Source organism: Spermophilus citellus (assembly GCF_964194105.1).
Source record: "Spermophilus citellus genome assembly, chromosome: 9".
Taxonomy (NCBI): Eukaryota; Metazoa; Chordata; class Mammalia; order Rodentia; family Sciuridae; genus Spermophilus; species Spermophilus citellus.
In genome coordinates this window covers 126,584,787-126,599,409 of record NC_138191.1, presented here as the reverse complement: position 1 = coordinate 126,599,409, position 14,623 = coordinate 126,584,787, and the positions used below count along the sequence as shown (strand labels likewise).

Sequence of the window (14,623 nt, the reverse complement as noted above, 5' to 3'; positions counted from 1 at the left end):
GCCCAGGTGGCCACTCATTTCCTTAGAGGGCACGCACCACTGGAAGCCCGTGGGACAGCGGTGGCAGGGACGTCCGGCCTCAGTCAAATGGTTCTGCTTCAACCCAGGCTGCGGCTGGGCCCCTGGCCACAGCAGGGAAATGAAGGACTCCTTGGGTGACCACGGACATGGGGACTTACGGTGGTGACCATGCAAAGAGGCCCGAGTTCCCCAGGCAGGGAGCAGTCGCTGGGCCTCGAAGGCCACCAGCCCCAAGCTCAGGGTGGGGGAGGGCCACGGGAACAGAGTGAGTGGCGGTTTTGTCACCCCTTAGCCCAGCTAAAAGGACACGGAGGTGGGGGAGGGGGGATACAATGGCCCCGGCAGAGCCTGCAGGAGCCAGGGGCCTGTGGGAGCAGTGGCCCAGGCAGCAGGAGCCGCGGGCCCAGCCTGGGTTCAAGCCCACTTCCACTAACCAGTCACATGACCTTGGCCAGTTCTTCCTCCTCTGACCTCCACCAACCCTGCCACAAAAGCTGAGAGTGACCGACCTGGTGAGGTCGCCGTGGAGGCTACACGAGCTGGGGGTGCCACTCAGGGGCAGAGCGCTGGCCTAGCACATGAGGCCCAGGTTCGTCCCCAGCACCACATGGAGGCTGCATGAGCCAGTCTGTCAAGACTCAGCCAGCTCTGCACTGAGTGACCTGGGCAAGTCACATGTGGCCCTTGATCCTGAAATGCCAGCCTTCCCCTCCGTCTGCTGGGGTCAGGGTGCCCCAGGTACCGTCCTCTGTCCCGGGGCACACCCTCGCATGGGCTCCCTGTCTGGAGGCAAGCCCCGTCTCACACAAATCAGCGGTGGCCACGAGAGTCTGGATGGGCCTGGCCGCCTCCCCAGCTCTGAGACCCTCCATGCCGACGGTCCTGATGGGGACTATGGAGGGAGACGTGGGCTAGAAACAGCCCTCCTCTGCTACCTGAAGGTGGAGACGGACCAGGACATGTCCCTCCTGACCAGGCTCCAGCCAATGGGCCATGGGTGCTCCCCTCCGAGCCATCGGTTGAGTTGAGCAGGTCAGCACCAGGTGTGGACATCAGGGTGGGGGAGAGAGTAGTTTGGGGGCTGCACAGAGCTGGCTGATTCCCAGTGACACCACACCCTTGGCAAGTGCCCTGACTCTCTGCACCCCAGTTTTGTCATCTACAAAATGGGAGTGTGGCAGCCCGCCTCGTAAGACAGTTGTGACTGAGGAGACAGATGCAGAGACAGGGGACCCCAGGAAAAGACCCAACAAGAGAAATCAGAGAAGACAGGTGCACACCTGTCCTCCCAACAGTTCAGGAGGCTAAGGCAGGAGGATGGTAAGTTGGAGGCCAGCCTCAGCAACTTAGAGACCCCATCTCAAAATAAAAAGGGCTGGCTATGTAGCTCAGTGGTAGAGTACCCCGGGTTCATCCCCAGTGCTGGGAACACACACACACAGGAGACAGATCTTACGGGATTGGCTCATAGGGCCGCAGATGTTGCAGGTTTAAAATCTGCCTAGCGGGCAGGCTGGAGGCCCAGGAAGAGACCGCTCATGTCCAAGGGCACTCCGCTGGCAGAAGTCCTTCTGCTCATTCTTGTTCTATTAAGGCTCCAATTGATCATGGGAGGTCCACTCACATTATGAAGGATGATCTCTTTCCTTTTTAAATTCTATTAATTTAAATGCTATTCTTATGTAAAAAATACTATCACAGAAACATCCAGAATGTTTAGTCAAACATCTGGGTGCTGTGGCCCAACCAAGCTGACATAAAATCAACCAATCAGTGAGTGACAGTGGTTGTTGTGACCACAGTGGGTAGCGGGAAATATTTTCTACCTTTGGCGCTGTTCCAAGCACCTACATGAATTAACTCACTTATTCCCTTGGTAACCCGTAGGTGTGTATGTGAGGGGATTAATGTTTTACTGATGAAGAGACAGACGGTCAGAGAGGTTGCAAATCTTTTGCAGATCACCTGACTGGGAGGCAGTGAGCCAGGATTTGAACCCAGGTCCTCCAGCTCCAGAGTTCCTGCCACCTCCAGAGAGACTCGCAAATATCAGGGCCTCCCCTCCCTCCCCTCACCTGAGGGCAATGGGGGGCTACCGACTGCACACTGGCAAGGCCACCAGGCTCAGAAGGGAAGGTCCACGGCCCTCGCCATCCCCACAAAGACCAGGCTCTGACTAGGTGACAGGCATTTTATTGGGTGGCACGGTGCACCCTGCCCCCACCTCACAGTGTAGAACCAGGACTCCGCCAGCTGCTCCCGCAACCCCCGGCCCTCATGGGGGACAGACAGACAGATTCTGAGGGACACCGAGCCCACGCCCAGGCGGCAGGGGTGCCCCCCTGGGCTGGGGGCCATGGGGTCAGTCAGGGCACTTAGGAACAGCCACACCAGGCCCCAGCAGACCCTGGGCTGGGAAAGCCGCTCCTCCTGGGCACCCAGCACCCAGCCTGGAGGAGTCGCCCCAGCCATGGACTGGCTGCCCCCACGACCGGGCACTGAGGGGCGAGCCCCAGGCCACTCACACTAAGGAGGGGGTCCACAGGCCACGTCTGGGAGCAGAGGCATCAGCATGTGCCCGGGCAGACTGGGCTCTGCAGGGGACTCCTGGCCGGAGGCGGGCTCTGAGGTGGACGTCTCTACGGGCGGGACTGGAGGGCTAAGGAGCCCGAGAACAGAGGCCCTGCAGGGTGTTGTGGAACCAGCCCACACAGGACCGTCCCTTCCCACACGGCGGCAGGTGGCCAGGAGCGGCGGGCCCAGGTCAGCACGGCCTGGAGGAAGGCACGGCGTGAAGGCGTCTGGCTGGGCGCAGGGCCCTGGCTCAGGTGGGTCTGGACACAGCCAGGAAGGTGAGAGCCCAGGCCATGGAGGGCAAGGTCAGAGGCGCCGTCCGAGCCACACCTCACTGGGACAGCTGCAGGGGCCTGGCCAAGGCCGGGAGCCTGCGGGCAGTGAGGCGCCCTGGGGCCCAGAGCTGCCGCCTTTCCCCACAGGGTCCCAAGAGCTGCTCCCCCTGTCCCCCATGTCCCTGAGCCATCGGGCCCAGTGCAGGGAGGGGGGGCAGACAGAGAACCTGCCGGGCACCAGGGTCATTCCTGCCAAATGGGACTTCCAGGAGGGCCGACAGGAGAGGGGACAGTGTCCTGCTCCTCCCCAGGCACCCGACACCAGTGACCAGGAGGGCGTCCAGTGTGGCTGTCCAGGGGAGCTGTCCACAGGAGCTGGCCAGGGGTCTGGGTGGACACAGGTGATGGGGAGGCTCGGGGGTCACTGCATGTATGAGTAGCGCCAGTCCCCCAGGGGCGCCTGCGTCTCCTTGATGACCTGGGGCGACGTCCAGCGCAGGATGTAGTGGGGACCCCCCGGCTTGTCGTTGGTTCCTGTGGAGAAGACAGTTCTGGTTTTCTCAGAAAAGACGAAGGCAGAGGGAGCCATTACATAATGCTAAAGGTCACCAGCGGGGGCAGCGGTGGCGGGGCAGGGCGCGTGGAGACCCCGCGGGGGCCACTGGGCAGAAACCGCACTCCCAGCAGTGAAGGCCCAGAGCGCACCTGGCCATGTGCATGGGAGGCGGGAGCTGATGGGCAGGCGGCAGGGGGCACTGACGGGGCCGGACACCTGGTGTGTCGCAGACAGGAAGGAATGTGCCTCTGGCCCTCACGCCGGGGGGCAGCCGCCCGCGAAGCCACCCATGTGTCGGAGGCTGGACCTTCAGCCCCTGGTCACTGGGTGGAGACGAGGCTGACCGCAGCTCTAACGGCCAGAGCTTTAGCCAGTGGTACCTACGAAAGGAGCCCCCGCAGACCCGGGTTCGAGTCTCCCACGGACAAGCCCATCCCCGACGGGAGGGTGCAGTACGGACTCCATGACTCAGGAGTCCTTCCGGCCTTTGCCCCTTCATACGGCTGTTCATCTGAACCCTTTAAAACAGACCCTGTGCCGGGTGCGGTGCTGCACACAATCCCAGCCGCTCGCTGGCTGAGGCAAGAGGATGGTAAGTTCGAGGCCAACCTCAGCCATTTAGCAAGGCCCTAAGCAACTTAGGGAGACCCTGCCTTAAAATAAAAAAATTAAAAAAGGACGAGGGATGTACCCAGTACCTCGGGTTCAATCCCTGGTACCAAAAATAAATCAGAAAATTAAGTAGACTCTGTAAGGTCTGGGGATGTGACTTAGCGGTAGAGTGCTTACCTAGCCTGTGCCAGGTGCTAGGCTCAGTTCCCAGCACTGGGAAAAAAATAAAAACCCCGATAACATGTTCTTTGTGACCTCCTTCTTAGGGGTCCAAGAAGCACTTAGGAATACCAGAGGGCAGAAAGCATCTTCAAAGACACAGTAACAGAACACATCCCAAACCTAGAGGGATCCAGGTACAGAAAGGCCAAAGGTCACCAGGGTCAACTCAGTGGAGACATCTGATAATTCAGTTCTCAAAAGTGAAAGTTAAAGAAAAGCTTCTTAAGGCAGCAAGAGAAAAGGAACAATTCACACAGGGGTCCTAATCCCCCGAGAGCCAACTTCTCAGCAGAAGCCTTTCAGGCCTGGGGACTGGCACGAGGTTCTCATGTTAAACTGGGCAGAGTGGCATGCGCCTGTAATCCCAGGAACATGGGAGGCCGAGGCTGAAGGATCGCAGATTCAAGGCCAGCCTTGGCAACTTAGCAAGGCCCTGTCTCAAAATAAAAATAAAGGGCTGGGAATGGGGCTCAGGGCTTAAGTACCCTGGGCTCAATCTCCAGTGCCCCTCCGCCAAGAAAAAGATGTTAATAAGAAAACACTGGAAAATATAAAACTGGTAAGAGTACGCGGATATATTCAGAATGTTCTAGTAATGTAAACACGGGGCAGAAACCATTTGCAGAGTCTCTAATAATAAAACCAAAAAAAAAAAAAAAGGACAATTCAAAATAATAATAACTACGCTAATAAGTTGAGAGATAAGCAATACAAACAGGTACAACAGGACATCAGGCAGAGTTTTGGGGTCGCAGTGGTTGATGGCAGGTTGTTTCCTTGCTGGGGATGAAACCCCCCCCCCGGCCCCACACGTGCTAGGCAGGCGCTCGACCACTGTGCTACGTCCCCAGCCCCAGAGTTTTTATCATGATATTCTCTCTCTATTCTTATGATCATATGAAGTTACTATCCTTTCAGAATCGTTGTTATAATCAAAAGATAGTTTTGAAGGCTCACAGGAATCCCAAAGCAAAAAAGGTGTAGTAGACACCAAAAATAAACACGGAGGAATCAACACACACCACCAGAGAGTCACGTGATCACAGCGAAGACTGTGCGAGAATGAGAAAGAAACTACAATACAACTACAGTAGGACCTCACCTATTGATGATGACCTTAAATGTGAGTGGATTAAATTCTCTAATTCAAAGGCAAAGAGTGACTGAATAGATTCCCAAATAAATAAATTAATTAATTAAATAATGGCTGGGGTGTGGCTCAGAAGCAGAGCGAATTATCTAGCACAAATGAGGCACTGGGTTCGGTCTTTAGCACCGCATAAAAATAAACAAATGAAATAAAGGCATTCTGTCCATCTACAACTACAAAAAATTTTTTAAAAAATTTTAAACCCACCCACATGTTGCTCATAAGAAACTCACTTGGCCCCTGAGGACACAAGCCTGAAAGAGGAGGGGTGGAAGGAGGCACCCCTGCAGACAGAATCCAAAGAAGCTGAAATAGCCAAACTTAGATGACACAGATTCTAAATTAGAGTAGTAAAAAGAGGGCTGGGGTTGTGGCTCAGTGACAGAGCGCTTGCCTCACATATGTGAGGCACTGGGTTCGATCCTCAGCACCATATAAAAATAAATAAACAAAATAAAGATATTGTAACCCGTGTAAAACTAAAAAAATATATATTTTTTTAATAAAGTAGTAAAAAGAGACAATAAAGGCCATTACATAATGATAAAGGTCAGCAAGAGGAAATAATTCTAAATAAATATGCAACCAATATTACAGCACCCAAACATAGAAAGCAAATGTTAATAGACCCAATGAAAGAGACACCCTCCAGTACGATACCAGTAGAGGACTTCGTTCGACACCCCACTTTCAGCAATGGATAGATCAACCAGACAGAAAATAGACAAGAAACAGAATTAAATTGCATCCTAGACCAAATGACAGCCACGGGACATTCCACCCAACTACAGAGCACAGACCCTTCTCATCAGCACAGCAACGTTCTCTAGGACACATCACATGACAGACCACAAACTAGTTTCACATACACACCCCAGTCCAAAATTTATTTTTGTGGTGCTAGTGATCAATCCCAGGGTCTTGCGCACGCCAAGCATGCACTGCACCACTGATCCACACCCCGGCCCACAAGAAATCATTAAAAATAAAACTGTATCAAGTATCTCTTTTCCAACTACAATGCAATAAAACTGGAATTTAGAATGAGAAAACCCCTACAAGTACATGGAGATCAAATACCTTACTCTTCAACAACCAATGGTCAGGAAGAAATCAAGAAGGAAACTTAAGAGTCTCTTGAAACAAATAAAAATGGAAGCAAAACACCAAAACCTGAGGGGTACGGCAAAAGCTGTACTAAGAGGGGAGTTTATAGCAATCAGCGCCTACGTTTAGAGAAGTAGAAAGGTACACGTCAACAATCTACCCCTGGGCTGGGCGGGGCTCCGAGGCAGAGCGCTCAACTGGCATCATGGGTTTGATTCTTAGCTCCACGTAAAAATAAAATAAAGATATTGTGTCCACTAAAAAAAAAAAACTAAAAAAATAAATATTTTTTAAAAAATCTACCACTGCATCTCAACTTGAAAAAAGAGAACCAAACCCAGAATCAGTAGAAGGAAAGAAAGAATAGAGGGGAAATAATTAAACAGAGATTTAAAAAAAAATGGAAGAAAGAGAGAGAGAGAGAGAGAGAGAGAGAGAGAGAGAGAGAGAGAGAGAGATGGAAGAAAAGAAGGAAGGAAGGAAGGAAGGAAGGAAGGAAGGAAGGAAGGAAGGAAGGAAGGAAGGAAGGAGAATGGACAAACCCTTAGCTAGACCAGGAAAGGAGACAGAGATTCAGACAAGACCAGACAGGAAAAGGGAGACATTACAACGGACCCCACAGACCTTCTGTGATGACGCCAGGATCACTAAAGAGCGTCATGGACAACTCTATGTCAAAAAAACTGAGGACCCAGGAGAAACAAATCCTGGATGTGCACATGCCTTACTCAGACGGTGTGTTTTGTTTTGTTGAGGTTTTGCAGATGGATTCAGGGCCTCACGGTGCCAGGCGAGTGCTCTGTCACCAAGCCACACCTCCAACCTGACCAAGATGGCATCACAAAGAAATAACAAGCAATGAGATTGAGTCAGTGATGAACGTCTCCCACTTCCCAAGAAAACCCAGGACCAGGCAGCTCCACTGCAGATTCTACCCCACACTTAAGTAAGAACTAGCACCAAGGCTTCTTAAATTACTCCCAGAAATTGAAGAGCAGGGAAATCTCTGAATACATTCTTAGACGGACATTACCCTGAGGTCCAAGCCAGACCAGAACCTGAGAAGAAAACTACAAGCCAATATCAAAATCCTCAGTAAAATCCAGCAAACTGAACCCACAGTACATTCAAAAGATCATTCACCTCGATCAAGTGAGGTTCATCCCACGGATGCAAGAATGGCTCAACACACCCATCTAGGAGTATGCTACGCCCTGTCAGCAGAATAAAGGTGGAACCACATGATCGTCTCAGAAGACGCAGAAAAGACACATGATGGAATTTAACAACTCTTCGTGCTGAACAAATTAGGAACAGAGCTCAACATAATAAAGACGATCCACAATAAATCAAGCTGAAGGCATTCTCTCAAATCTGGAGCAAGACAAGGACGCCCGTGTTCAGCACCTTCATTCAACATGGCTCTGGTTCCAGCCAGAGCACTCAGGCAAGGGGGAGGAAAAAAGGGCACCCAAAGCAGCACAGAGCAAGTCGAACTGTCACCGTCTGCAGACAGAGAACATATGGAGAAATCCCAAAGACTCCACCAAAAAACTATTAGAACTAATCAATGATAAAATTGCAGGATATGAAATCAACAATAAAAAATAATAATAAAAAAACTAGTAGCATTGCCATTTGCCAAGAGCAGATTATCTGAAGTAGAACAAGAAAGCAGTCCCATTTACAATAGCTATAAAAAATTTAAATACCTACGAATAAATTAACTAAAGATACGAAAGGTCCCCACAATGAAAACTATAAGATGTTAGTAGAAAACATTGAAGAGGGCACCCAAGGAATGAAACACATCCATGTTCACGGACTGGAGGATCAGAATTGTTCCACTGCCCGAAGCCATCTACAGATGCCACACAATAAGTTCTTCACAGCACCCTTAAGAAAGAACGATCCTAAACTTTGCACGGAATCACAAAAAGCCCCGAACAGCCAATGTAAACTTGAGCAAAGTGATATCGACAGTGAAGCAGGAGGCACCACGCTACCTGACTTCAAAACAGACTGCGAAGCCGCAGACATCCAAACAGCCTGGTGTTGGCTCAGAAACAGACACACAGACCGATGGGTCAGAGCAGGGAACCTCAAGTCCAGCCACACCCACGGTCAACTGAGCTTTGATGAAGGCCCTGGGGACTCACACTGGGAAAGACAGGCTTTCGCTGAAGGGTGCTGGGAGAGCCGGGCAGCCACGAGTAGAGAATCAAACAGACCCCATCCCCAGCTAAAAGATCCCTCTAAATGGATTAAGGACTCAACTTTAAGACCCGAAACGTGAAACTGCTGGGGGAAGGGAGATGGTCTGGGACATGGGGATGGACAAAAAAAAAACAAGATCCCAAAACCACTGGAAAGAAAAGTAAGAACAGTCCAGCAGGACGGCACCACTAAAAAGCTTCTGCCCAGCAAGAGGGACAAGCACGGGAGAGAGGGGGCAGGACGTGGTTGGGGACTGCACACGACACACGGTCAGGGCTGAACGTGCAGCACACGAGGAGCTCACAGACTCAACTGCAAAAAAACCCTGATTTACAAGTGGGCAGTTGACCTAAACAGACATCGCTCAAAAGAGGGCAGACGAGAGGCCAAAGGTGCGTGAAAAAATGCCTGGTGACGCTAATCACCAAGGAACAGCAAACCCAGCCACCATGTCACGCGGCCTCACTCCAGGGAGAACGGCGGTTCTCAAAAGCACAAATGTCGACGCGCCAGCACAGAGGTGGCGGAGGGACCCGCGGCACTGTCGGCAGGGACCTAAGTGAGCTCAGGTCTGTGGAAAACCGTCCGAGGCGCCTCAAAAACTGAAAACAGAACCACCATATGACCCGCAAGCCCGCCTCGTTTCCCTTCAGGAAATGAAATCCATCTACTGAAGGACACCCGCACCCTGTGTTCACCACAGCTGTCCACCTCAGCCAAGAAACAGGAGCCTCAGCGTCCAGTGTCCATCGACTCCAGGCCACGGGGTACTATGCAGCCCTAAAGCGAGAAACTCTAACTGGGGCACCTGTAATCCAGCAGCTCAGGAGGCTGAGGCAGGAGGGCCACCAGTTCAAAGCCAGCCTCCGTAACTTAGCAAGGTCCTGAGCAACTCAGTGAGATCCTGTTTCAAAAATAAAAGAAAAATAATGATAAAAAGGGCTAGAGATGTGGCTCTGTGGTTAAGTACAATTCCCAGTATCTCTCTCTCTCTCACTCACACACACACACACACACACACACACACACACACCAATGACCTATGTTTTGCGACAACATGGATGTCACTGGAGAACACTGTGTTCAGTGAAATCTGCCAGGCACAGAAAGACATGCATCACGTGCTCTCTCTCCTGAGGAATCTAAAAAGTTGATCTCGTAGACACTGACAGTAGAATTGGGAACCAGAGGCTGGGAGAGTGGGTGAGGGAGGGAGGGGGCTGAACAGGACGGGCAGCTCTGGGGGGCTGCAGCAGGCTGATGGGAGGCAGCAATCACATGCCATCCATCACACAAAGCTAGGAGGATTTTGACTGTCTCCACAATAAAGAAAAATGCTTGAGGAGATGCATATGCTTAACCCCATTTGAACATTACATAACGCGCACGAGACGTCACGTGGAACCCGCTGATCATTGGCACCCCACTAATACCGTTCAACTTTTATGTCTTTATGTATCAGTTCAAAAATAAATTTAAAAGAGAAGAAGTTCAAAGTGTAAATATATATATATATATATATATATATATATATATATATATATATATATATATATACACACACCCTTTGGAATCAATCACTAACAGTGAGTGACCTCTCCTGTGAAAAGTTATAGCGAAATCATACAGAACCTGAGGAGGAGGCTGTTCTACAGCCAGTAGGACAGAAGCGTGGGTGACCCAGGGACCTGCCACCTGTGACTGCTGTCTGATGTGGGAGCACTCCAGATTGGCCAGGGATCTGCAGGGTCTGTGCTGACTTTGGGTATCAGCTTCGGGCTGAGGTAAGCTGCAGGACGCCCAGGTGTGCCTGCCGAGAGCCTCCCCACACCTGGATTCATCCCTGGCTCTGCCACTAGGGGGCAGTAACCTTTGGCCTCAGTTTCCCCATTGTGACGTAGAGGGCTTTGCACTTAGCGATCCTGAGCCTCTTGGTCGGAAATGCAGGGACTGCAGCTAGAATCTCAGCCTCCTCACACCTCATCTCCTCCTCCGTAGAATGGGAAGCAGGAAGGCCTTGCTCATGGCCACAGGAAGCCCTAGCACCCCGTGCCATTCCTATTTCTCCTAAACCCTCGAGAGGAAGGATCTAGAGTCTCTGGCCAGGAGCTCGGCTCCGCTCTGGAAGAGGGACCCACTCACCAGAGGCGCGGGCCCCCCCGAAGGGCTGCTGGCCCACCACGGAGCCAGTGGACTTGTCATTGATGTAGAAGTTACCAGCAGCATTCCTCAGCATCTTTGTGGCCTCCTGGATAACGTCCCTGAGAGACAAGGCACAGGGAGGAGAGCACCTGCCCAGGTGCCCTGCACGCCCCAGGTCCAACCCCACGTCCCTGCCCAGCCCACCCGGGCTTTCCAGTTAAGCATGAGGCCACACGTGGACCAGTGGCAATGCTGGCTGCTAGCGGTAGGTGGCTAGGGCCAGGCAGTGGATCCCTGACCCTCCCTACAGGGTCACATGCAGGGTCAGCAGCACCTGGGGAAGGGGCCTGTCCAGTCCAGTTTCCTGTCTCTAGGAGCAGGGGACTCCCAGACCCCAGCAGCCCTCCACTCCAATCCCACCTCCACTCTCAGAGACAGACACGGGTGGATCAGCTCCGCGGGTAGGGACACACAGAGCCTCAGGGCGGACATCAGGGACCGCAGTGAGGCAGTCACAGGGCTCAGTGGCCACCGCCAGATCCCTGTGTCTGTCAAAAGCTGCCCGGACCAGGCCCCTAGAGATCAACTCAGCAGTCCTCACGGGGTCTGGATCGGACAAAGAGCCCTGCGGCTGTGAGGGCCACCTGCCTGCCTGTCGGGGCCAGGGGCAGACACTGGGAGAAAGCAGGGCAGCATCAGTACCAGCACCAGCCCAGGAGGCAGGACAGGGCAGGCCACTCACTTCTCCTGGGCGAACACTGCCCCCGTGAGGCCGTAGCTGGTGGTGCTGTCCACCAGCTGCAGGGTCTCCCGGTACTTGTCCTCAGGGTAGACGTACACCGTCAGCACAGGCCCGAAGATCTCCTGGGAGAGAGGCCCAGGTCAGGCCCTCCGGGGCTCCCAGGTCTGCCTCCCGCTTCCCAGTCCCCGCCTGAGGCCACACCTCGACCCCCACAAAAAGGGCCAGATGCTGCTTCCCCAGGGCTCCCTCCAGGACAGCAGTGGAGGCCAGCTTCCCGCCCCGTCCACACACTCCAATCCGGCGCCCTGACACACCCACACCTGGGAGCAACAGTTAGGCCCTCGGAAATGGGGAGCCCCCAGGAAGAGTGGGTGCTGGACGTGTCTGGGACACCACTCCCTCTCACAGTCCCCTCTGCCCCCGAGGGGCTGGGGAAGAGCCGGCAGCTGCCAGCCCTGCTGTCCCGGGCAAATGTCTAGACCTTGAGCAGCCTCGTCTAGGCCCAGGATGCCCGCCCCAGTCACCTCCTTCATGATAGGCTCCTGGGGGTCCTTGCTCTCCACAATGCAGGGCTCCACGAAGTAGCCCACAGAGTCGTCGCACGTGCCCCCAGCCAGGATGGTCAGGCTGGGTGAGGAGCGTGCATGCTCCAGCCACTTCCTGATGCGGCTGAAGGACTGGGTGGAGGAGGGGCGGGTCAGGGCGGCTGGGAGGTCATCCAGCAGCAGCCCCCACTCACACCCAAAGGAAACAAGTGGTGGACAGAGGATGAGGTGGGGGACGCTGGGGGCAGGTGTGTGTGTGTTCGTGGGGGTGTGTGTGCCCATGGCAGAGCGGCAGGTGTGGTGTAGACACGCCTGCACAGGTAGGAACACAGACACACAGATGGCTTCAAGGCTGTGCATGTGCGCAGATCTGTCATGTGGATGTTTGTCCTACGTGCTGGGGACACTCTGTGGACCCACACAGGGCTGCAGAGATCTTGCTCTGCAGAGATGCGCTCTCATGGACATGCATGAACGTGTGCACATTTGCACTTGGGCGTGCCCATGCACACGGGAGGGCCTGCCTGTGTGTGTGTGTGTGTGTGTGTGTGTGTGAGTGGGCATGTGCTGCCTGTGTGTGCATGTTGAGTGTGCATGCGCTGCCTGTGTGTGCGTGTGAGCGTGCATACACACAGATACACAATTTTGAGGGGCTTGCTGAACCTGGCTCCAGCGTTACTGAAGACTCTGCTCCTTCCAAGGCCAGGGAGGGTCTGTGTGGCTACCAGGCAGCTCGGGGCAGTGGGGCTGGGTCACCGTCTCCCTCTCTCTGCCAGTCCAGGGCTCAGCCCCCAGGCATGGCCTGCTTCCTGCCCCTTACCTTGGCATCAATCACTGCAGAGAAGAAGGTTCCAAAGTCCTCGGCAGGCTGGAGGCAAAGGAGGGAGACCCAGGAGAGATGAGGCCCTGCAGGCCTGGGAGGAAGGAGCCCCTCCCCGGGCCCCCCTCCGAGAGCGCTGCCAATCCCGTCAGCACCCGCTGGGCCGCGGTGGGGGGCGGCGCCACTCACGTTGCCCACTTTGATCCTGCTGTGCTCCTCCAGCAGTCGCCCTTTGATCTGCGGCCACAGGGAGCTGGGCACGTAGAGGCGAGAGCAGGCGGAGCACTTCTGGCCGCCGTACTCGAAGGCCGAGCGCAGGGTCCCGCTCACCACGCTGTCCACGTCGGCCGAGCGGTGCACGAAGTGGAAGTTCTTCCCACCACACTCTGTGGGAGTCGGGTGGGGAAATGACGGGGGCTCCCTGGCTCCCCCGCAGCCCAGCCACCGCCCATGCCTGTCCACAGGCCTCGTGGCCATGGGAGGAGGCAGGGCTGGAGCCACACATGGCACCCCGGGAGCCACGGCCAGGCCCTTCTCCTGCACCACAGAGGAGAAAACAGAGGCCCAGGAGGGTGAAGGGCATCCGAGGTCAACAGCTCTGACTCACACAGCTAAGGAACGGGGACTGTCCCACACAGGGGCAGAGACAAGACCAAGGCCAAAGACTCCCAAGAGCCAGGCCACCCCAGATGTGGGCACGAGGGAGAGAGGAGGCCCCAACGTCCACACTGGCCAGGCCTCCTCCCTCCTCACGGTGGGAACCCAGCCCCTCACTCTCTGGCCACCATGTCCCCACTCAGGGCAACAGCAGCAGAGCCCTGTCACCTGCCTTCCAGTCCCCATGGCTGTGGCAGTTCCCCAAAGTCCCGGGCCCTTCGCTGGACCCCCCATTGTAAGACAAGAAGACAGAGAGCTGGAGCCTGGGCTCCACGTGGGGCCGTCGGGAGGAAGCAGGAAGGAGGCTGAGAACAGAGGACCCCACGTCCTCCACCGGGTAGCTCCAAGCTCATCTCAGAGGCTGGACCGGGGTTCACTGGGAGAAATGTCATCGCTGCCCTGGAGGGGGCTGGCCTCCTGAGCCCTCCCCAAAGCTCCTGCCGGTTCAGGAATGGGGTCCATGGCCCACTTCACCCCAGGGCCCAACGGCTGCACTGCCAGCCCCAGCTCTGCCCGGGCGCTAGCCTCCCGGGTCGCCCCTCCAGGTCGCCCCTGAGGCTGCAGGGAGATGCCCTTGTGGGGTCGCGGCACCTTCCAGAGGGCTCAGTGAGTTTGGGAAACTGTATGGCCGACCTTGCCCTTGAAGTGTACAAGGTGCCTCTGAGAATTAGCGGCCGAGTCCTGCGAAGAGGACCCCACTCTGTTTGGTTGCCCAGCAGAGACCAAACCCTTTGACCACAGAGCTGCGTCTCTGAGGGGAAATCATGACTGGGCCAACCAGAGCCAGGCCTGCGGCCGATCTGCTCCCTCCGCCCCTCCCGGCTCCAGGCACTGGCCTTGGTCTTTGCTGCAGATCACCACCCAGGCAGGCCCTGCTCTGCTCCTGCCCCTGTAGACCTGGGCGGTCCACCATGTCACACGTGGCAAGTGCATTTAACATACGATTGAAGAAAACACAATACGATTGTGTTACGGTCACCTGT

General features: G+C 54.7%; 1 protein-coding gene across 2 annotated transcripts in view; it reads right to left on the bottom strand.

Annotated features, from left to right (window-relative positions):
• Positions 1-3,017: 3,017 nt before the first annotated feature.
• ALDH4A1 (aldehyde dehydrogenase 4 family member A1) overlaps positions 3,018-14,623 on the bottom strand; it is a 28,743-nt gene continuing 17,137 nt past the window's right edge. For both annotated transcript variants that reach the window (XM_081305720.1, XM_081305719.1), the window contains 6 exons: positions 13,173-13,369; positions 12,984-13,031; positions 12,143-12,295; positions 11,619-11,740; positions 10,877-10,995; positions 3,018-3,404 (listed from right to left, as the gene is read on the bottom strand). In XM_081305720.1, the coding sequence (XP_081161846.1) occupies positions 3,292-3,404; positions 10,877-10,995; positions 11,619-11,740; positions 12,143-12,295; positions 12,984-13,031; positions 13,173-13,369 (752 nt within the window). In that variant the 3' untranslated portion in view covers positions 3,018-3,291. The remainder of the gene's footprint in view (positions 3,405-10,876; positions 10,996-11,618; positions 11,741-12,142; positions 12,296-12,983; positions 13,032-13,172; positions 13,370-14,623) is intronic.